General features: G+C 36.9%; 1 protein-coding gene across 2 annotated transcripts; it reads left to right on the top strand.

Moving 5' to 3' along the window:
* The first annotated feature begins 5,158 nt into the window (after window positions 1–5,158).
* Window positions 5,159–22,363, top strand: LOC138713486 (peptidoglycan-recognition protein SA-like). 2 transcript variants are annotated; one of them, XM_069845643.1, is made up of 3 exons: window positions 5,159–5,646; window positions 11,504–11,605; window positions 20,931–22,363. In XM_069845643.1, exons 1-3 carry the CDS (start codon window positions 5,166–5,168, stop codon window positions 21,464–21,466), a joined length of 1,119 nt encoding a protein of 372 aa, XP_069701744.1. In that variant the 5' UTR covers window positions 5,159–5,165; the 3' UTR covers window positions 21,467–22,363. The 2 variants fall into 2 exon arrangements, with proteins under 2 accessions (XP_069701744.1, XP_069701745.1); XM_069845644.1 differs by lacking the exon at window positions 11,504–11,605.
* Window positions 22,364–23,080: the final 717 nt, after the last annotated feature.

Below are 23,080 nucleotides of genomic sequence, written 5' to 3'. Positions count from 1 at the left end.
TACAATACAAGACAATATAATACATAACTAATATAATACAATGACAATTCTTTTCATCCTCACAACACCAATAAAATAGTTATGTAATAATAATAATAATAATAATAATAATAATAATAATAATAATAATAATAATAATAATAGCAATGATAGTCATACCTAAATTAAATTAAAATTGTTACAGTTAAGAAGTCAATTGTGTTTTATTGGCGTAGTTTTCAGTGTTCGTTTTATTTAGGCAAATATAATAATTTTGTTCACTAAAATAGTCATAGCCAGTGCTGTCACGGAGGCCATATGGGGCCATACATCGTATGAGAACCTACAATTTTTTTAATTAATCGTGTGGAAAACAGAACATTTTGTGTGTATGAAGCCATATGGCATATGGGTGGCCTAAGTTTTGTATGCGGAGATCTGTACAGATCTCAGATCATCTCTTGCTGTTCCTAATGTACTTTGTTTGATGTTCATAAACAAAACTTGTCCACCTCTGCAGCACTGGAATCCAGAATTATATAAAATAATGGTTGAAAAACAAGAAGTGCTACAAATACACACTCCAAGATTCATCGAGACAAGTGTGCATCTACGGTGTGTATTCTTTAAATCAAACTTGTTGTACAATTAAAATGTAAAGAGAAGCAATGTCTTTACTTCTTTTTTTATTATTAAAAACTCCTCAAATGACAGTCGGAGAGATATAGAGAGAGGAGAGTAAAATATATTTCAAGGGAGTAAACAAGGGGTGTGGCGTATGGCAAAGAGAAAAATTACCATGACAGCACTGGTCACAGAGTATATAATACATACAAATATTTCAGTGTACGATGGCAAAACAACAGAAATTGTTTATTTATTTATTTTTTTTTTTTTTTTAGAAATAAAATACATATTGAGGAGTCAATAGAAAGTGCATCCGTTACATTCAATAAAGCAAATTCCCAATTGGCTTTAAGTGAATGTGAAATCTGTGACCCGGTAATTCCATCTGTGTTACCTTCATCTACTGCTGTTGGTGATGAGTCAATGGATAAAATGGTTGGACGTGAAATCAAATCTCAAAAAACGATGGAACACTAAATATTATTCGTTGTATTTCTATCGTACGCAAAAATGACCTCGAAGCTCAAGAAACAGATGGAATATTCATATCAGGCCCCTCTAAAAAGTTTAGAAAAACTATTAGAAGACACATTTGTCTAATTGAATCAGTGAGTAATTACTACAAAACGAGTTCTTGCCTACATTAATACTTAGTAGTATTTAAAACAAAAACTGCATAAGCGAATGAAATCTATATTTCTTTAATGAATTGGCCCCATTTTTCTGTGTTCATTTTTACACAGACACAAGGTCTGAATTCAACATTGTGTTGCGATGCGACATCAGCCGACAAATGAAGTCAGAAAATGGAACAAAAGAATGTTGATCCATACAGTCACACATAGTTGTTAATACAGTGGCTTGCGTTTAATCATAGCTGGAAATAGACGATGAAAATATCTGAAGCTCTGTGCACACATGCTTTTTCCGCTCACAGGAACGCTTATCTAAGACACGAAAGTATATCAACTTCCTTTATCTAGTAGTGTTGGTCTGAAAGTCAGTGAGATTAATCCAGAGCGTGAACTAATATCCCTTAATCTTCCTCCACATCCAATATTATGACATATTTTGACGGAATAAGAATTCTTCCCGCATCACGTGAGCAGTATAGGGGAACGGAAACAGACAGATTTTTATTTTCAGATAAATTATTTCTCTGGGAGGATTCAATCCGGCATCGGAATTGGAATCCGGTGTGGCTTAGTGGATAGAGTGTCAGTACGTAGAGCTGAAAACCCGGGTTCGAATCCCGGTGCCGGAGAGAATTTTTCTCTGCTCCACCGATCCTTCATCGTATCGCTATAATGATATGCGTATATAATCACTTTTTGATTTAAGACGGCGCTCATTCCGTCGGATCTCGGCCACTTAGTCACTCGTAATGAGTACACTCTGCACATTAGTGTATTGGACATTGTGCCACTGTCACACATCTGTGACACAGTGCATGAGGGTTGACCACTGAAGGAAAACTAAGAGGTGGAGCTTAAACTGAGAGGATTCAATCCGGCATCGGAATTGGAATCCGGTGTGACTTAATGGATAGAGCGTCAGCACGTAGAGCTGAAAACCTGGATTCAAATCCCGGTGTCGGAGAGAATTTTTCTCCGCTCCACCGATCCTTCATCTCCAAGTTTTGTTAAGAAAAAGGCTTTATTGCAATGTTGCCGGGGTTAGTCACGAAGAGAAGTAGTAGTGAATTAGTTTTGTTAGGAAAAAGCCTGTCTCACATTGTCTCCTAAGATGAATGTTTTTTGCGCAATTTCCAAGGTCAATTTTCTTTATGGAGTCCACCGTCACTGGGAGAACCTGCTTAGACGTAATGGAAAATTGGTTGATGGCACAGATTAATGAGGACAATGATAATTACATTTTTCAACAAGACGTCTGTCCGGCTCGTTTCCACAATCACGTACCAGGCTATTTCACAGCCTACAACTTTATCACAACGTTGGATAGGACGCTGTGGACAAGAAGATAACACGTTAATACTGTGGCCAGCCAGGCCACCGGATTTAACACCTTGCGATTTTTTCATGTGAGAATTCGTGAAGACATTTTTTTAGCCCTATTCCTCGCTAACCTTCAGGAACTTCGCGACCATATCGCCACGGCTTTGGCATTGAGCGATTGTGATATGCTGACACGCGTGTGGAAGGAAATGGATTATCGGCTAGATGTCTGTCGTATCAGCAAGTGTGGATACATTGATCATTTGTGAGATTATGTAAAAAAATTGATGAGTTTACCTACATTTCTGTGTAATAAAATATAGTATTCGTTGTTCAGTTTATTTGTGGTGAATTTCTAAAATGTATCACGGACTTATGAAAGACCCGGTATTTTAAATTTGTTTTCTTCTAAAACAACGTTAAAAGTTTGTGCTATTGTGCATGTCATTTGAAATCTCGCTCAGTCCGTAGACAGGAGATAAAAAAATACCCCAATCCTTCCATAAAAATGGAATGAACGCGTTTGGGATTACACATCAATTAATGATTTAAAAAACTATAAATGGGAATTTCAACTGCTATTTTATTATAACTATCAATCTCCATTACTTTCGGTAACAAAGCAATCCGCTACATTGACAACATAGGAATATACAGAGCGAACCGTAAGTAATGTCGTTAATTTCAGGGGGTTATACTGTGAGACATTTCAAACAAAAAAGTTTTTAATACAATTTTGCTTGTTTATGCTTCCTTTTCGAGACAAGACTTGTTTTATTTGAAACATTTCATAGCGTCTTTGGGAAAGCAATTGTTTTAATTCCCAATATGCTCAGTCAGTTTATTTTTTAGTAGGTTATTTTACGGCGCTTTATCAACATCTCAGGTTATTTAGAGTCTTAATGAGATGAAGGTGATAATGCCGGTGAAATGAGTCCGGGGTCCAGCACCGAAAGTTACCTAGCATTTTCTCATAATTGGTTGAGGGAAAACCCCGGAAAAACCTCAACCAGCTAACTTTCCCCGACAGGGAATCGAACCCGGGCCACCTGGTTTCGCGGTCAGACGCGCTAGCCGTTGCTCCACAGGTGTGGACTCAGTCAGTTTAAGTAGCAGTGTATTATGATAATAAATTATTGGAAGAATTTTAGTTCTGCTGTTTAAATGTTCAGAAATTTGATCCGAACAAAGGTGATGTAAAATTCCTTTGGAGAACAAAAAGTTACATTCGTTCGGAAAAAAAAAAGTGGTTCTTCTTCTTTCGAATTCAGTAAGAAGTCTTTTCAGTATTGTCATGTCTACTTTCATGCCTAGAAATTAAGTCTTAAACAACTTTTAACCATCAATTTTGTTGTCTACTTAATGTCTCGTCTTTTTATAACTTGGGTTTTTAATCGCACAGAACAATATCAAGAGACAGGATGTGTAATCTTTTGATAGAAAATATAGAAAGGTTACCGGTGTGTATGTTATATTGTACTCAGTGCTGAGTTCGGCCAATGTACGATTTATTACTATTACTTTTTCTCTCTTTTAGGTGTAAAAAATCCATTTACCTAGTTCTTGCATTCAAGTAAGAATTTAATTACGCTGACAAACTGCTTAATTACCGCATGTATGTAGTTTAATGTATTTTTTTTTTTCCTTGTTAGGAGGGAGGGACGGAACATCCCACGCACTACGACCTGAGATCTATTGTACACCCCCTATATGGGATGAGTTGCGTGCCCACCGATTCTCTACGCGCACCGACCTAACCACTTGACCCCCTTAACGACTGGTTCCTACAGCCAACAGAGTCCATTTACCACTCCTGGTTCGGCAACCGCCCCCAAGGCTCCCTTAATGGTCCGAGGCGGAAGTCCCCCCCAGAGATCTGCCCCGGGTTCTGTTGCAGAAGCTATCCATCATAACTTGAATACAATCCACGGAGACCGGTCGAGAGAGCCAGCAGCTTCGGAGGGCCGCCCTGTAGAGCGATCTGAAAACCAGAAGAAGTAACGGGATGATGAATGAAAGGATGATAGGGGAGGAAAGGAAGTGGCGAAGATGAGTGGAGTTCCAATCGCCTGATAAAGTTACCTGATATTTATCCATAGGAGTGAGGGAAAACCCCCGAAAAAACCTCACCCAGGCGACTCGTCCCGACGATCGGGTATCGAACCAGAGCCCGTTGGCTTCGGAGTTAGACTCGCTAACCCCTCAGCCACAACGGTGGACTTGTATTTTATTTGGTAGCATATTAAATATATAAACAATTTAACTACTAATTCTGTAAAGGTTTATTTTGTGAATTATGTTGTAAATCTGCTCCAAATGGTTTAGGAACGAAGATTTTTTAGTATTGAAATATTTATTGCATGTTTTCATATTTGGCAAAATTTCCTTTATATTATGCCGATCTCTATTCATAATTGTGTATCAGGTGAACATATTTTGTAAGGAGCACATTTTCAATGCAATTTGTTCGATTTATTCTTTAAGTAGGCTACTTTATTTTCAATAATAGTATTTAATTTGATTTAATTGTATTGTTTCAGTCAGTTCAAAGACAACATGAATAAGCTCAGTTTTTAAAATCTGTGCCGAGTCCCACATCTTCTGATGTTTCTGGGAACCCTATGTATGAATATCTTCCGGCAGTTGCGAAAAGAGCGGAAGTTTACGTCGACTCGGTTTGGAGGTAATTTCCTCGCTGTTAGTTGGCAAGCCGAGCGGAAGTCCAGCTCAGTAGCGAGTCTGCCTGCACATGGATCACAAGCTGCGGTCTTTCGCTACGCCATGTCGGACAGCGACAGAAGCGACTCCGAGGATGACGACGCCCCACGCCGGGACCCCGCTATGTACGTGCATATCACGGACTCGCGGTGCATAGAGGTGGGCCCCCACTTCACGTACGACGGCCCCGTCACTCTGTCGGAGCCCCCCTTGCTGCCCACGCCGCGGGTCCAAGTGTCGGGCTGCAGCGAGGTGCACTACGGGCCCGCCCTCACGTACAACGGGCCCGTCACCGTCAACCAAGTGTTCGCAGTGGAGCGCCTGGCCATCCAGCAGCAGGATGAGCAAGAAGACCAAGTCAAGGCAGGCAAGTCACTGCATAGGCGGAGGAGAATGATTTCCTTTTGCGGCACAATAGGATGATAAAATAAGCTAATTTAAAAATATGTATTCTTATCATGAGCATACGAATGCGCCGACACGCACAGAAAATGCATGCATAGAGGCCTAGAAATATATACACAATGAAAAAATAAACCATTATGCCCTCTGAAACCTATACCTTGCTCAACGAAGTACAGCAAATGGCAATTATATAAAATAAATATTGTCGATTTTTGTTAACAAGATCCTAAAATCCTTGTTTGGACTAGAGATGGGATAAACTGTTATTTTTATGAAACAGTTTCGACTGTTTCAAGAACGAAGCTGTTCCAAAATAACAGTTTCAAAGAAACAGTTTCATAAGAATATGTTTATAACATCAGTGCCAACTGTTCCAAGTGTTCCAACCTCTCATCTGCTTCAGGAACATGTTTCAAAGCCCTTGAATCGTCTTTAAATCAGCTGTTCAGTGTATTATGACGACGAAAGTCATTTCTCGTAGGTTACTGTTAAATAATGCAGTAAATAACTACGATTTCAAAATGAATCGATTTTAGTAAAAATAACGCATATAACGGTAAGACATTAGCCGATAATATTTTCGCGATATATTAATAATACGAGTAAACACTATGTTTGGGCATCATGAACATATTCTGCATCAATGGGCGGCTAATAATAGTAAAATTAATATCAGATTTATTAGGAAATTTGATTCGTACAATTAAATTGCGCTGTCCTCCATAGGCTACTGTTGCACGAAAGCAATGTGGAACATCGATATCGTATCGTCTTTCGATTGGAGGTCAATGATAGCGCTACACGTGGTCTTTGCAGACAACAAAGTACAGGGAAGTTGTTTATAAATTGAACTGTTTATCTCTTGGAGCCATGTGGAACGTTGAAGTGATCACTGAGGCAGTGTAACACTCTTGGAACAGATGGGACAGGTTATTTCACGAAACTGTTTCGATACGAAACAGTTCGGAACAGTTTCAAAAAAACTGTTCCAGCTTTTTTTTTTTTACCCATCTCTAGTTTGGACTACTGTATTATACAGACTGGTCTATCACTTATAGACGCCGAAATCTTGGAAATATGTGCAGAACTCTGCACAAGAAGTCTGAGCAAACTTTAACTGCTGTTTTAAAAAAAATGTACTTACGTATTTTTCAATAAATTAACATCGTCTCATTTCTTGCATAGTACCCATGGAAATTGCTTAACCCAAGATGGTCGACAACTACCGCCCTTAAGCATTACATTTTCCCTTCACTGCTTTGGTCACCCTTCGTTGATCCTTGCAGTGATGATTAGGGACCGTACTTTGTCCCAGGAGGCTACAAACTTAAGTATTAGCCTAGATCATATATAGATAGGTAGGTCGGCCTTATAGGTTTTGAAGTTAACAACGTTTGTCGGGTTTACTACGCTGCCATCTAGTTGTTACATAAGGAGTCGCGTCATAATACCCATTTGAATTGCATTAGCGACTGTACTGCCATCTCGTGCTCGTTTACGGCGGACGGGTGGCGATCCTGGCGGTTGTTCTCTTCAAAGTGCAAACGATTTTAACATAGCGATGACCTATCTGTTACATATATGATCTAGGGTATTAGGTACTGGAGTTTTTAAGTGAACGACGTGCGTGTGTCTAGCAAGCGAAGTACTTGACTGACGTCTTACGCTACTATTGTTTCGTAAAGTGGAGTAGAACAATACATGAGCCACTTTAACAATTACACTAATATTTACAATTTAAATTATATTTACACTCTGTACAGTACACTAGAACACGCTATTTTTACTATTACCACTATAATAAAGAATGTAGGCCTACACTGATCAAACATATATATATATAATTTGAACTGGTAATGAAAATTACGGGGAAACGGCTGAACGGATTTTAATAAATGACTCCTCATTTTGAAGCTTGGAACCCAAAGTTTTTCATAAAAATAGTAGTTTTCAGTGAAATGTCAATTTTCCTACATCATTTCCCAATTTTCCAAAATCCATTTGTCGTCAGTTTTGAAAAATAATGGCTTTTAGAATAAAACAAAACACACACTACAATAAACAATATTACACGAAGGCCATGACCTGCAGGATTGCTGACATATTTAGAGTTCAGATGGCGTATAAAAAATAATTTACAGGTCTGATTCTCTGGTCTGTATTGGATATTAAGAACTACAAAAACTTAAGATGTTTAATGAGATTATTACCATTAAAAATGAAATATTATCATAGTTAATACAATTATTATGTGAGTATACCTATTTGCCACTAATTACACACATTAATGCTATATTGATGATATGAAAGTGAAACCTTTTGAGATTTTATGTAGGCCTAAGTAGACGCAGAGAAAGAATATTTTAATTTAGATCTTCAGTTCTATAATTTACTGAATAACAGCTATAAATAATGTTACTGAAAACTATAAAACTTACGTAAGGTAACAATATTGTTATTAAAAATGAAATATTTTTATAGTTATTAGTCAAGTGATGTGAGTCTTTCTCATATATTTAATGGCAGTGTGATGTACATATTTATATGTGTGATTCTCTAATTATCCTAGGTAGTAATGGTTCATGTTTCCTATTTTAGCTGCGTCTTGAAACTAAATCAAAATTAATTTCATATTTCTTTGGTTTAATCGAACCTGAACTTTTCTTAACTCTCACATATAATCCGCAATGACCTGAAATAGCTATTGCATTACTCCCACATAAAAAATTCTCTGATCGTCCTAACATTGTTACTTGCGTTTTCGTATTGAAACACAAGAACTGAAGATGGATAGGTTCATGGAAAAGTATTTGGCATAAAAAGCATTCAGAGGGAGTATGTTTCACTATTATGGAAGCAAATAACTTCAAAAATGTCTGGTATTCTTCATTGGAAATAAATTTGAAAAACTTTTATTTGAACTTCTAATGAACTTAGTTTGCAGCATTTGCTGCATAAGCCACTAGTTATTTATAATATTAAGCTAATGTACAGTGTTGTGTATTGTAATGCAAGGTATTTTATTTCATAATATTCTAGCGTACTTAATTTGTAAATTTTGTACAATGGTGTAAATGTGGAGGCTGCGAAAAAAAGCTATTTGACATTTATAAGAGTAAAACATACACGTAACTTACATCAACTGTATCGAATATAACATTACATGATAATTATGTAGTAAGCATAGGCCAGGCAATCTTCCAGCAATAGGGGTCCAGAGCACATAGGTTTACATTATCAAAATAAATACATAGGCCTATATTTTAATTTAATTTTGAAAATTGTCTTATGACTGTTACACTCTAACAGGAAAATATGTGCCCAGGATCTCTATTGTCGGACTCGCCGGTGCTTACTGGATAATCACCCATAACGTAACACTTTTACAATAATTTCAATTAAAATACATTTAGCTCTACTATGTGAATGCACTTTGCAAGAAAATAGAAATATGAAGTAAATAGTTTATCTCCCTAGATATCCTTCACTTTCATTGTACTCTATCACGGAAAAATGAGTATATTATAGCACTTTTACAATAATTTCAATTAGCAATAGACCCTAAGATATTACCACACTTGCTCATAGAAGTAGAAATGACTTATTTTAATGGATTTTTAATTGCAACACAGAATGTTGGAAATGTTCGTTTTTGATACAAAAAGGACAATGAAAATATTGGCATTAATATGATACGGAATTATCCGGTTTTGATTGAAAATACTGATTTTACCATACTGTTTCTCAAGAAAATGACCGAGTTAGAATAAAAACAGTACCATATTCAGAAAGATGCCTCTCTAAACATGCCTAAACCGTAAAAAAAACTCATTTTTTGTTTTCGATGGAAATGACCGATTTTGTTCGCGACCTCCACAAATAATATTTGATCATGTAAGCCTTTATTCTTTATGATAATGTAATTATGAGGGAAACAGTAAAATCTGATTAGATCGTTTCCCTTTTATTCACGACTGGGAAAACAGTACTTTTTTGTCAAGAAGGAAGGTATGACTATGTATCTTACATTATGTTCTACTACACTTTTTTACGCACAACATTTTAATATCAGAAGATATTTTAGAAATAAACATGGCGAAAGTTTTGGTAAAATAATACTGTATGGACCTGCAAGAGGGTAAGTTTTAGAAGAGCTAAAGAGAAAAATGGGATATCAACAAGGCGAGACCGATATCGCATATCGTCAGCACGTTATGCGTGAGAGTTACAGAATTGCTCGACATACGATCGACCAGATAAGAGTATTTGTAGATATATTTAAAATGAAGCAGTATCAAGCGGAACATAAACAACTTACCCACTTTCCTTCACTAGAAACTGTCGTGAAGAGTGGTTAAGAAAATCGTCTTACCAAATATACGGCTCTCCTTCTAGACGTTACAAGAGAATTCACTGACAGATTTGAAGAGATAGTGACAATGGACAAGGAACGGAGTGTTTCTGCAATTCTTTTGGCTTGCAGCCGATAGAAGTTCCTGAAGGTTTGGAACTTGAACTGATAAATCTACAGAACAGCACACCACACCATTTACAGTTTCGGTGAAATCAGGATTCTAACTGCTCGCTATGCTGTCGAAGTCAGAATTTCCAATCTACGCTTATTTTCCTCCTATAACAATATTTGCTTATACATAATGCTTCTAAATTTGAACCAGATTTTAATTCAAGAAGCGTCAGAACTCTAAACATACAGAAAGATTTCCATGACATGTGAAACAATTACTTCCTTGAATTTGCGATTGTTTAGGAATTTAGGATAATATCTTCTGAAAATAGACGCAGACTCTTTAATGTATGAAACTTGTAAACTCTCACGTTCTATGTTTCAAATAAGACAAATATTAACAAGTAGTGTAATAATAAATAAGTTCTGCAGTTACCGGTGTCTTTGTTGTAGCTTCAAAAGATAGTGTTCATTTTATGTTTTCAGTACTATATATTATAATACCGTATTCTAATTAAGAAAGCTTTTTTTTAAACAATTTATTGATCGATCATCGCATTTAGCGCTATACAGATCATTTCTAAAAAATATAAATACAATATATGACACTGAATTGAGGGTAGCCTAGATTGGGCTTCTCAATGAACAAAAATAAATGTTAATAAATATTTACATAGGTTGGTGTGATGATAAATTTTAATTATAATATGAGGTCCATTGAAAGTCGGCTCTTGATTCTGGTGGGAAATGTGGACTTCCTTCCGAGAGAGTAGTGGATGGCGCCTAGAACATTTTCTAGGTTGATATAGAACTTCTTAACTTGTGAATGAATAAACTGTTTGAGTGTGTCAATACCAGTTTCTCTGTGTAGTTGGCTGTTACGGACAAATCAAGGAGAATTGAGTAAACTTCGTAGGACTTTATTTTGAAATGACTGGATGTGTTTAATTTCACTGGCAACAATAGAATTTTAGTATGTGTGTTTAGCTACAGTTTGTATAAAACTACTATAATTATTATACCATGCGTCATTCTGATATACAAATCATCACGACCACCTGCATGAGCAGCCACGACGCACCGTGGTAGTGAACTACTTTTGCAGTATAAATACAAGCAACTTGTAACTGTTGCGGCTGGCTCCGTCAATCTTTCTTTACGTCAAGGGTTTTAGCACTCCGTGAGCACGAGTTGCCCATCCATGCCCACGATCATTCGAGTCTTTTAAATTCGTTACCGATTGCTTAAATTAGTTACTTTTTAGTTCCCGGCAACGAAAGTAAAGAAAATAGACACCTGAATCTAATATTCGACTTGATGGATGTATAAAAAAATGCTCGTTCAAATGTTTCAGTCGTTGGTTCTGCGACCTGGTTGCGTCGCTTGCCTTACGTCGGCTTGGTTGTTTGCTTGGGAACATTATCCATCATTGGCATCTACCTATTAGTCCGGAATGGTGAGTTTGATTGGTGTATATAATGTAGGGTAACTTATCAACATTTTTAGCACTAATTGCGATGTGCATCAACCTCGGTTAAAACGTAGTAGCCGTGGATTACGAAACAACGCATACAAAGTAACCGTGGTTAAAATTTAATTTCGGTGCACCGTTCATAATCACTCGTTACTTACAAATGATTGGCTGACACCTCATTTAACCAAAGTGGAGTCTCTTATGGTACATTGCTCTACAAAGTGACAGAAGTAAAGCATCAGTACCTCTGAAAATACAGTATGACCACAGTCTAGTATATACAGTCACGAAGCTCAATATGTAGTAAATATGCATCCATAGATAGTTGCTAACCACTAGGATCGCTAATATCGCCTCATTACAGACAATGCGAAATAGTACCGGCACAGTCTATTGTTCCTAGTACCCTCACAACTCAAGCTTCGTGACTGTATACTAGACTGTGGTATGACAGCGCCTAAAAACGACTGGCGCTTACACCATCCTACAACGAAAAGAACGTAACCTATCCTACCTATATTTTCGTGTTTCATTTGTTTGTCTTTCGGCGCTGTTATCTTTCCGGATTGCATTATCTTGTTTTTCGGTCTTGTTAAGTTGAACTCTTACAAAATGTAAAATAAAAAGCGAATATGATTATATATCCCTACGTGAGTCTTAGGTATACTGATGGACTTCATTATTAAACATAAATGTAATATGAAACAAAACAATAAAGATGGAAATCAATAAAGGAAAAGAAAGCATAGATCAACATACGAATGTGTGCACAATATAGGGTCCTAACTATACTAGGGAACTGTACAATATCCTAGAATCCATTCATCACTTGACTTCGTTCAGCCTGCCACGTAGGAAAAGAGATAGGCAGGCTATTCATACACCGTAAGCCCAGCTTCTGTATGTTATTATATTGCTTACATCGTGGAGATCCTATGCATCTATGCAATATACCGTCTTAAAACACTCAAAATATCAGTTGCATAGAATCGTAATGTTGTAAGCAGAGGATTCATAAGAAAAACAGGATTGTTTCTGTTTATGTGTAACACTGCTACAGAAAAAAATTATAAAAATGTCTTAAAAAGCCTCTTGATTATCCATCAGAACTGGTGCATCCTGAATTTAAAGTATTTAATATCCATCAAATTTATAACAATGCCTTATTGAATTTCGTACATAAAAACCGAAATATATCCTATTTAATTTGTATTCATATAAATATAAAACCAAAAGATCAGACAACATATGCTTGGAAGAGCCTAAATGTACCACAACTATAGCTTATAATCATAGTAGCAAATTGGGTCCAAGGCTCTGTAACGAGATAATAGCTAAATTTCCAAACATAAAATTTGCTAATGCTCGTTATTTAAAAAAAAAATCAATAAAAAATTACTGTTTAGAAAGAAAATTTATTAAAGTTCCAGTTATTATGATATCTGTTTTTTTTCTTTTCTTCTTTTTTTTACTTTTTAGTCTGTTATTTATTTAATAAAATGTCTTAAAATTATGTGGAATTCCTCCTGAGCACGTGTATGTAACTTATTCTTTCTTGGGGTGCTAGACTGTGTTAGACTGTATAAAAAAGCAATACCGTAGTTTCCCCTAACTATGGTCCACATTTGTCACATTTTTCTTTGTATATTCAATACTATTCATCAAGATTAAGTGCAATTTTGGCTTCGGACTCTTGTAAGTGTATATTAAATAAATATTGACATATGTGTTTGAAATTATTTAATTACAAGTGTTAAAAAAATAATAAGCATTGGTACATAGTTGTATTCTGAGTTGCCCAACAATGGTCCACTCATATATTCATGCTTGAAAGCATGAATGGACTATAGTTGGAGCTGTAATTATTCGTAAATCAATACATTGAGTTTCTAACTTAAGGGTAGAAACATAATCTAGCACAGAAATATTAAAAATAAATGAAAAGTACATGGATTCTTTTTATTAGTACACATTGCATAAACACACAATAAACAAGTGAAATCTGAAAGTAATTTTCCTGCAATAATGAACAACTACACTCGCCGGCAAAAATACCGGGCCACCTAAAGTTTCTCAATTTTTTTTATGAGGTGAGAATCAGAAAATTCATTATGAAATGAAGAAAACATTGCTTCCCAGGAAAAAAAAACTCGTTTTTATTATCACTTGCGCTATTATTTTCAACGCCAAACAATGGATATAATGGATATAATACGAGTATAATTGTTTCAATTTTCTTCCAAATGTTCAACTGATTTTGTGGCCACCCAGATGTTACTAATAGCGGATATTGCCTCCCCGTGACTGTATGACTGTTACCATTCGTCGATTCAACCTTTCGATCACATTCTGGATGTCAGTCTGGTCGATTCTATTCCATTCTTTACTTAGAACATTTCGGAGCTGCTGTAAGTTGCTGTGAGGAGTTAGACGACTTCTAACTCGCTTCCCTAGCATGATCCACACATGTTCAATAGGGTTTATATCAGAACTTCTTGCTGGCCATGCCATCCTATTCAATCCAACGTCGTGAAGGAACACATCCACGATTCTTGTAGCATGAGGGCGAGCATTGTCATTCATTAACAGGAACTTTTCACCAATAAGTGGGGCATATGGTACCACATGTTAAATTAGACCTTCTTCGATGTATCTTGGAGCAGTCAAAGCACCTCCATGAATGAAAACAAGTTCTGTGTGAGCTTCATACGAAATGCCATCCCATACCATTACTGATCCATCTCGGAAACTGACACGTGAACTGAAGGTACATGAAGAAAAACGTTCTCCTTCTCTTCTCCTCACTCTTTCACGTCCATCTGTAAACTAAATCTCGATTCATCTGTGAAGCGCACTCGTCGCCACTGCCCCAGGTTCCAATTAGCATGATTGTGAGCAAAACGTAATCGTTCAACACGATGTTGCTGGAGCAATTCCGGGCCTTTAGCTGGTCTTCTGGAATTCAGCCCACATTCATCCAGATGTCTGCTTACAGTTCTCTCACTCACGTTAACTTGTCTTATTTTCTGGAAGGCTCTTCTGGTCCCAAGAAGTACAGCCATATAACGCTGACTATATCCATCTTCTATCAATGCAACCATTTTGCTGAATCGGTACATTTAGTGACATTTGTATACAGTGAAGTACTCCACTACTGCCTCAAGAGAGCTTACCACTCTGTAGACTTCTTTAGCATAGCTTGAAATGAGTCCGAAAAGTTTAGACACAATTGTTACGTATCACAAAATAAATGAAGAACTAAATTAACCTCAGCACACCTACAATTATTTTTAAAAATCCTACAATTTTCAAAAATTTTAAATAAAATGTAGTTGGCCATTTTTTTTTTTTTGCCAGCGAGTATATATTAAAGAACAAAAGTACGGTATCAAAATAAACTAACACATTCTTAGCAAAATATTATGCAAATAAATTCACTGATAATGTTTATTTACCATACTGAGGACTATATTCAGAAGGCTTATTTCTATCCTTTGAATCTTCACTTCTCTTGTAATTCTGAAATTGAAAATAGATCTCTCTTTTTTGAGACGCATATGGGGTCTTCAATTTGTTTTATTATGTTTTCCTTTCTATAGAATAAAATGTCTTCCATTTCTCGCCACCTCAGTAATTGCCGCTTATTACTATACATGAAACAACAGCTCCATTGTTCTTCACTTCCAAAACTTTCCCTGGCCACAATTCCTCCTCATAAGTAACTACCATATAACTATGTGTCTTTAGCATTATTTTAACAGATTTCGTCTTCTTTTCCACATCTGATTCACTGTGTGTAAATATGGAGAGTACACCGGAAACATCATAATCTGTATCTAATTCAATTTCATCGCTCTCATAGTCACTTACAGGGACGGTTGTGATCCTTCGACCCTGAAGTTTTCGTTTTACCGGACCATTATTCGTGCTAGTGCCATTGATGCTGGAACAGCCTGTTTCTTTATTTACTGGACTATAATGTTAAATGGTGTTTTAGAATATACCGTATTTCCAGAAGTAAATTATCAAATTGTTTACATTTCATTAAAACAAATATTTCAAAATGAAATACAACTATGGTCCACGAAAAATTGTGGTACATAGTTGAGGACTGACTTCTAGCCTTGAGGTTAAACATTTTTCACGCAGAGTCCTTAACCTCTGCCAGTCTAATTATTACGTGAAAGTAAACACTATATAACCAGGTTTAATTGTACAAACAATCATATATCTATAATTTACCAGTTCTACAGAGGAGAGCTTAATAAAACAGACAAACACAAACTGAATGATTTCGTGTCTTCACACATTCAATAGAACGATGCACACTGACCTTGTTAAGCATCCATATCATTGCCACGTGTAATGGTAGATAGAAGCATCTATGGGGAACATAATTCCATCACAGTGGCGCCTTAAATGGCAAGCACCGAACTCTAGGGGGACTGAGTAGTACATAATGCGTTTTGGACCATAGTTGGGTGCCTGTACCATAGTTATGGGGAATTACGGTATGTATCTTTGTTCTAGCAATGAAGTATTATTATTATTATTATTATTATTATTACTATTATTATTATTATTATTATTATTATTATTATTATTATTATTATTATTATTATTTGTTGCAGCACAAGTGACATGATAGATTTCCTCTGTAAACGAAATATCTCCTGAAATTTTCTGTCAACTAAATTCTCATAAGAATTCTTTTTTCACCAATACAATTTTACGCTTACCATCATCCCAACCTAAGTAATCCAAATATAATAATTTGTCTTCAAAATTATCAGCTGGGAATTTTGCTTTCATTTTACTTTACTGATAATCATTGGTTATCTACTTTAACCGCTCGAGTATCGTCAGTTATAGATTACCGTGGTTAACCTCCTATTTTAAGTCCTAAGGTAAGGCAATTTAACCGGCTGTTACACTAACCTACGTTGATACACGTGGCCAAAAGTCAAGTACTGTGTATGTGTTATCTTCAAGTTGATTAGAATTGTTTAATAATATTTAGATAATTTTTGCATTATAGAAGTTCAGACTTCATCCTGTAAGAGTTTGTACTCCCATTTTAAGGTGAAACATATTTTTCGTTCCTCTAACTGTGACGATGGGCGTTCTTTCAGATTTTGAGGGTTCCTTAACAGTTTTCACTTGTACATTACAAAACATGTCCACACCTTTGGAGTAACGGTTAGCACGTCTGGCCGTGAAACCAGGTGGCCCGGGTTCGATTCTCGGTCGGGGCAAGTTAACTAGTTGAGGTTTTTTCCGGGGTTTTCCCTCAACCCATTATGAGCAAATGATGGATAATTTTCGATGTTGGACCCCGAATTCATTTCACCAGCATCATCACCTTCATCTCATTCAGACGCTAAATAAACTAAGCTGTTGATAAAGCGTCGTAAAATAACCTACTAAAAGAATTACAAAGCATTAAAACCAGGGGCGGCTCGTCCTAATGTGATATAGCACACTCGCAATTTTGTTAAAATGGCGTTAGGTTGCAAACAATATTAGGCAGTGTGCTAAGTCTTACAGTAGCGAGAGCTGCGCGCGCATTAAAGGTTGACGGAGGTTAAAATACCCTTACAATTAGGCGAATGGCGTATCCTCCCAGCATTAGTACAAGAAACCGGTCAACAGTGCGCTATTTTCCCAGTAGAACCCCGATACATTCGGAGATCTTGTATTCAAACCTCGAAGCCGACCAATCTGACTGGAGTTTTTCATGGTTTCCCTCAGTCACAAAGGCAAATGGCTGATAGGAAATTTACATGTGGTACCATGATTCATCACCGCTTCAATCGTCAATATGATAAATATTAATCAAACATTTAAATCAGCTACATCAACACACGCCATTTACAGCACACAATAGAAACAGGAACTCAACAATAGCAAAAACGGCCTACTGTTATACCCACAGATCCTAAACACGCGATATGACCAGAGATGTTAAAGCGTGTATAAATAAACTTGTTTCTATATCTATCTGTCTGGATGCTTGTACCTTTTAACGCGATAATAGTTGAACCGATTTCTATGAACATTTAAATATAAATTAAGTTCGTTCTAACTTAGATTTTAGGCTATATGGCATTTAAAATACTTTATTTAAAATGGGGGTTGTAAGAGGCCCCGAATGAAATAAATCGAGATATCTCGCTAATTATCGATTTTCATGAAAAATGTTTCTTTAAAAACTATTTCAGTTAAGTTTTATTCTATGCAAAATTTTGGTAGGACTGATATTTAACGAGATGTACGATTTTTAAAATAACAATACGTTTTATCATCGCCGCCTCAGACAATAGGCTGTAATGAAATGAAAACACACGACTCCGTCTATTTAAGGCGGCCTTGGACACAATATTATTCATTTAACACTATTTTTATACGCATATATACAGAGTGTTTCACAAATACGGGGCATAATTTCAGGTATGTATTTTCCACATGTAGACAATCAAAATAGTTCATTACAACATGTGTCCGGAAATGCTTCATTTCCGAGTTATGGCCTTCAAAACATTGAAATTCACCGGAACGTTTTTCTTTCCGCAGGTCGTTGTCATTACAGAAGATGTTCAAAATGTCTACCTCCTGCTTGAATACAGACCTCACATCGATGTCTCATTGACCTGCGAACACGATCCCAAACTCCAGGAGTATTGCGTATGTCCTCAGAACTTGCCACAATTAGATTCCGAAGGGATTCCAAATCAGGCACCGGAGACGAATAGACCAATTATTTTAAATGGCCCCACAAGTAGAAATCGAGAGGGTTCAGATCAGGTGAGCGTGGAGGCCAAGCAATTGGGCCACCTCTACCTATCCATCGATCACGAAACCTTCGATCCAAGTACCGGCGAGCCGTACGACTGAAGTGTGCAGGAGCGCCATCATGCAAGAAGTGAATGTGTTGACGATTGATCAGTGGAGTGTCTTCTAAAACATGAGGTATGGTGTTTTCCAGGAAGTTAGTGTACGCCTGCCCCGTAAGTCTGTTTACAAGTGCATGGGGTCCAACTAATTCATCACCAATGACACCGGCCCAAATGTTGAGGGAGAACCGCACCTGGTGATGAGATGGAACAGGTGCACGTGGGTTTTCATACGTCCATACATGCTGATTGTGGAAATTTGTTATGCCATCTCGTGTGAACTGTGCTTCATCTGTAAATAATACTAAGGCAGGAAAGTTCGGATTTACGCCACACTGCTGCAAGAACCACTGACAGAACCTAACTCGTGCAGGGTAATCTGCTGGTGACAGGGCCTGTACACGTTGCAAATGATAAGGATACAATTGATACACTTTCAACAGTCTCCAGACAGTCGTATGAGGAACATTGACTTGCAACGCTACCCTTCGTGTGCTGATAGAAGGAGTCATGTTCACAGTCTCCAGAATCTCCTCCTGTACTTCTGGAGTTGTAGATCTTGGTCGTCCCCTTCCCAAACCAGGAGAGTTAAATTTTCCACACTCGCACAGACAGTAATGGAGACGTACAAATGTCTTCCGATCTGGACATTGTCGCTGTGGGTACCTCCCCTGGTACAAACGACGAGCCAGCGCAGCATTGCCGTCCGCCTTACCATACATGAAGTGTATCTCTGCCAGCTCTTGATTTGAATACATGTCGCACAGTCTAACGCCTACACAACACTGAATGTAACCTTCGCCTCGGAATGAACTGTCAGAGTGCCCTCTTAATGTCTCCTTTGACGGCAACGACCTGCGGAAAGAAAAACGTTCCCGTGAATTTCAATGTTGTGAGGGCCATAACTCGGAAATAAAGCATTTCCGGACACATGTTGTAATGAACTATTTTGATTGTCTACATGTGGGAAATAAATACCTGAAATTATGCCCCGTGTTTTTTAAACACTCTGTATATTTGTTTTCTATGATGGGAATATTTAAATATATAAATGTTTATCAATATTAATATACAGAGAATGTTTGTGTGTTTGTATGAAGTAATCTCAGAAGCTACGTAACCGACTTGGATAATTGCTTCACTATTTGAAAGTGTAGTTTCTCTAGATGGACGTACGTAATGAGAACTGAGGTAAGATTAAATAGGTCCTTACCCACAGAAAACTTGATATTCTGTCGAAATATTGCATAACTTGCTTATTTAAGCTTTATTTGGTCCACATAAAATACTCTAATTTTATGCATTTGAGTTTATTTATGTCCACAGAACAGAATAGTATTTTTAAGAGTTTTTTTTATAAAGATGAGTATTTTTACTGGACCAAAAATATAGCACATGGAGTAAAAATTACTATTTTACCGTTGAGCTCACTGGAGCTGAATTATTTTACCAAGTGTCACGAAATGGCGTTTCTGCGCTCATAATTTACCCATATTCGTTTCCTGTGTTTCTTAAAATAAAATTGATGTACCACATTCAATTTCATTCTTTATTTACATAAATAACCGAGCGAGTTGGCTCAGCCGGTAGAGTATGAAACTCGCATTCGGGAGGTCACGGGTTCAAACACTGTGGCCGAACAATCTGACTGGAGTTTCTCCTGGATTCCCTTAGTCATAAACGCAAATGCCAGATTGGAAATTTACATGCTATGATTCATCACCGCCTCAATTACCAATACGATAAACATTAAACAAAATCTATAATCAGTTACATGAGCACAAGCCATCTACAACACACTATAGAAACAGGAACTCAACAAGAGTAAAAACGCCTGCTGGTATACCCACACATTCTAAACACGCGACATGACAACAGATGTTAAAGCGTGTATAAATAAACTTAACAAATAAAAAAAAAGATGCACAGTATGCCCGACATAAAAAATTATCTTCGTGCACAATCCACTCTATATTGAGATTAATTTGGAGTGATTTATTAAAGGATGCATTCAAGACTAATTTAGAAAATTGTTAAACGAATTATCCTGAACCAAAAACGGATGTTCTCTGGACCAAATGATCCTCCTTTAAATATTTGCAAATAATAATAACAATTAAGAAACATGTTAAAGGAATTATCCTTGCACCAAATGAGTGCTTTCTGGACCAAAAATGATCGGATTTTAGTTATTTAATACAATTTCAATTACGCAACATATTAAACGATTTATCCTTCTATCAAACACGGATATTCCCTGGACCAAATATCCTATTTTAATTACGTAATCATTTTATACTTATTTCTAACAAGTGCAGCGAAGCGCACGGGTATGGCTGTCTTAAATAAACGAATACAATATTCTGTCTTCTTATTTGTTGTCATGGTAACAATCTTCCTTTCTTTATTTTCAGCGACAAGCTCCGGCGCAAAGTTGGACAAAATGAGACTTATTCGGCGATGGGACTGGTCTGCACAAAATCAGAGCGGGGTGATGATACCTCTAAAACACCCTGTACGTTACGTGGTGATACTTCATAGCGCGGACGGCGAACAGTGTTCGACGACGGAGGAATGCAGCGAGAGAGTACGAGGCATCCAGAAGTTCCACATGAAAACCAGAGGATGGTCTGACATCGCCTATAGCTTCCTGGTTGGAGGAGACGGAAATGTCTACGAAGGGCGAGGCTGGGACGCGAGGGGAGCCTTCGCCCACAAATACAATGGTGTGGCCATCGGCATCGCTTACATAGGCAATTTCGTCACTGTGCTGCCGCCACCTGTGCAGATGGAAGCAGGGCACTGGATCATATCTCAGGGAGTGCAGCTCGGAAAGATTGCAGACGACTACAAGCTGCTTGCTCACCTTCAGGTTAGCAAAACGGAGAGTCCGGGGCAAGCCTTCTTCGAGGTGATAAAGACGTGGCAGCACTGGGCAGAGTTTCCATAGTAACGTAGGCATAATCAGTTCCTGTGTTTAACCTTCAACTCTAAAAAGTGATCAACATCTTATTCATTCGTTAAACCAAAGTCGTGATATAATTCAAAGCAAAAAGAGCAAGGGGCTAGGACAGAAATAAGTCCCGCAGAACATACAATTAGGGCAGCACACCTGAAGGGGAAAAATTCAGTAAGAGATGAAAAAGAAGAATAAAATTGGCCGAGGAGAAGGAGAAGAAAAGGAGAAGAAAATACACCGACAAGAAGAAGAACAAAGTAGGCCGACGATTAGAAAAGGAAGAAAAAATAGACTGAAAAGAAGGATATAGAAAAGAAGAAAAGAGAAGAAAATAGCCCAACTAGAAAAAGTGAAGAAAATAGGCCAAGTAGAAAAAGATAAGAAAGTACGTCAAGGAGAAGAAAAAGAAAATAAAATAGGTTCAGGAGTAGGAGGAGAAGGAGAAGAAGAAGAAGAAAAGTAAGTTGAAGAGAAGAACAAAAAGAGAAGAAAAGAGGCTAAGGTAGAGAAGATAATAGGCCAAGAAGAAGAAGAAGAAAAAAGAAAAAAAATTAGTCTAGGAGTAGAAAATATGCAGAGGAGAAGAAAAGGAAGAAGGAAATAGCATGAGGAGGAGAAGAAAGTAGACCAGAAGATGAGAAACAGAAACAATAGATCAAGGGAAAGTAGAATACTAGAAGAAAACAGTACAAAACAGAATAAAATGAGCCGAGAACAAAAAAGAGGATAAAATAGGCCGAGAAGAAGAAGAAATTACCAAGAGGAGAACAAGAAAAAAAGGACCAAGAGGAAAAAGAAGAAAATAGACCGAGAAGGAAAAGAGAAGGAAATAGGCCGAGAAAAAGAAAAAAAAAGTAGGCTGAGAGAAAAAAAAAAAAAAAGAAAAAGGCTGTAGAGTAGGAGGAGATACTGTCTTGGAATGTTCAAAATAAGAGGGGATAATTTACAATTCATGTTGAGAAATAGTCAGTTAAGCCTCTTCTTAATAACATATATCAAAATATAATTAATTATTTATTCCGTCTTATGGCTTAAGCGTTGATTACATATTAAAGAAAACTGATGTGTTACATCTTATTTAGTCTTAATACTAACGTTTTCGCCCTTTGTAGGGCATCTTCAGGTACGAGATATAACAGATATCATCTAAAATCAATTACAAAAATTTTGCTTTACATTTGGAAATGACATAACTAGAGTAAAAATATGACATAGTGACAATATTAATCATCCAAAACAACATTAAAAAGATCATGTCAAATATTAAAAACAAATTAAAACGACATAAGTTAGCATAGCTATGGTATATTGGCTGAAATTTTTTTACAACATATGGAAGAAGTAGAGTCCCGAACTAATTGGGACCAAGACCTATTCGAATTACAAGATTTTTCGGATTAACTGAAATATTCCTGTAATGCAATGCGTGCTATTCGCGAGTGCTGAGAGACGGAGGCGGGAGTACCATGTTGCTATTTTTAGAACCAACAGGTTAATTTCATTACAGCAGAAAATTACTGATTTTATGAGCATGACAGATGTGTAAATTATGTACCTACAGAAAACACTAATTGTTGTAAGTACCCTTGACTGTGTTATTTTCAT

The sequence above is a fragment of the Periplaneta americana genome, chromosome 14 (assembly GCF_040183065.1).
Source record: "Periplaneta americana isolate PAMFEO1 chromosome 14, P.americana_PAMFEO1_priV1, whole genome shotgun sequence".
NCBI classification, from domain to species: domain Eukaryota; kingdom Metazoa; phylum Arthropoda; class Insecta; order Blattodea; family Blattidae; genus Periplaneta; species Periplaneta americana.
The sequence above is the reverse complement of the archived record's forward strand: the minus strand, read 5'-3'. Positions and strand labels throughout refer to the sequence as shown.

Bases quoted from the DNA above. Each gene is read 5' to 3' on its own strand.
- LOC138713486 (XM_069845643.1), top strand. From the start codon at position 5,166: ATGTTTCTGGGAACCCTATGTATGAATATCTTCCGGCAGTTGCGAAAA. The intron at 5,647-11,503 runs GCAAGTCACTGC...CAAATGTTTCAG, and splicing joins AGAAGACCAAGTCAAGGCAG to TCGTTGGTTCTGCGACCTGG. The intron at 11,606-20,930 runs GTGAGTTTGATT...CTTTATTTTCAG, and splicing joins CTACCTATTAGTCCGGAATG to CGACAAGCTCCGGCGCAAAG.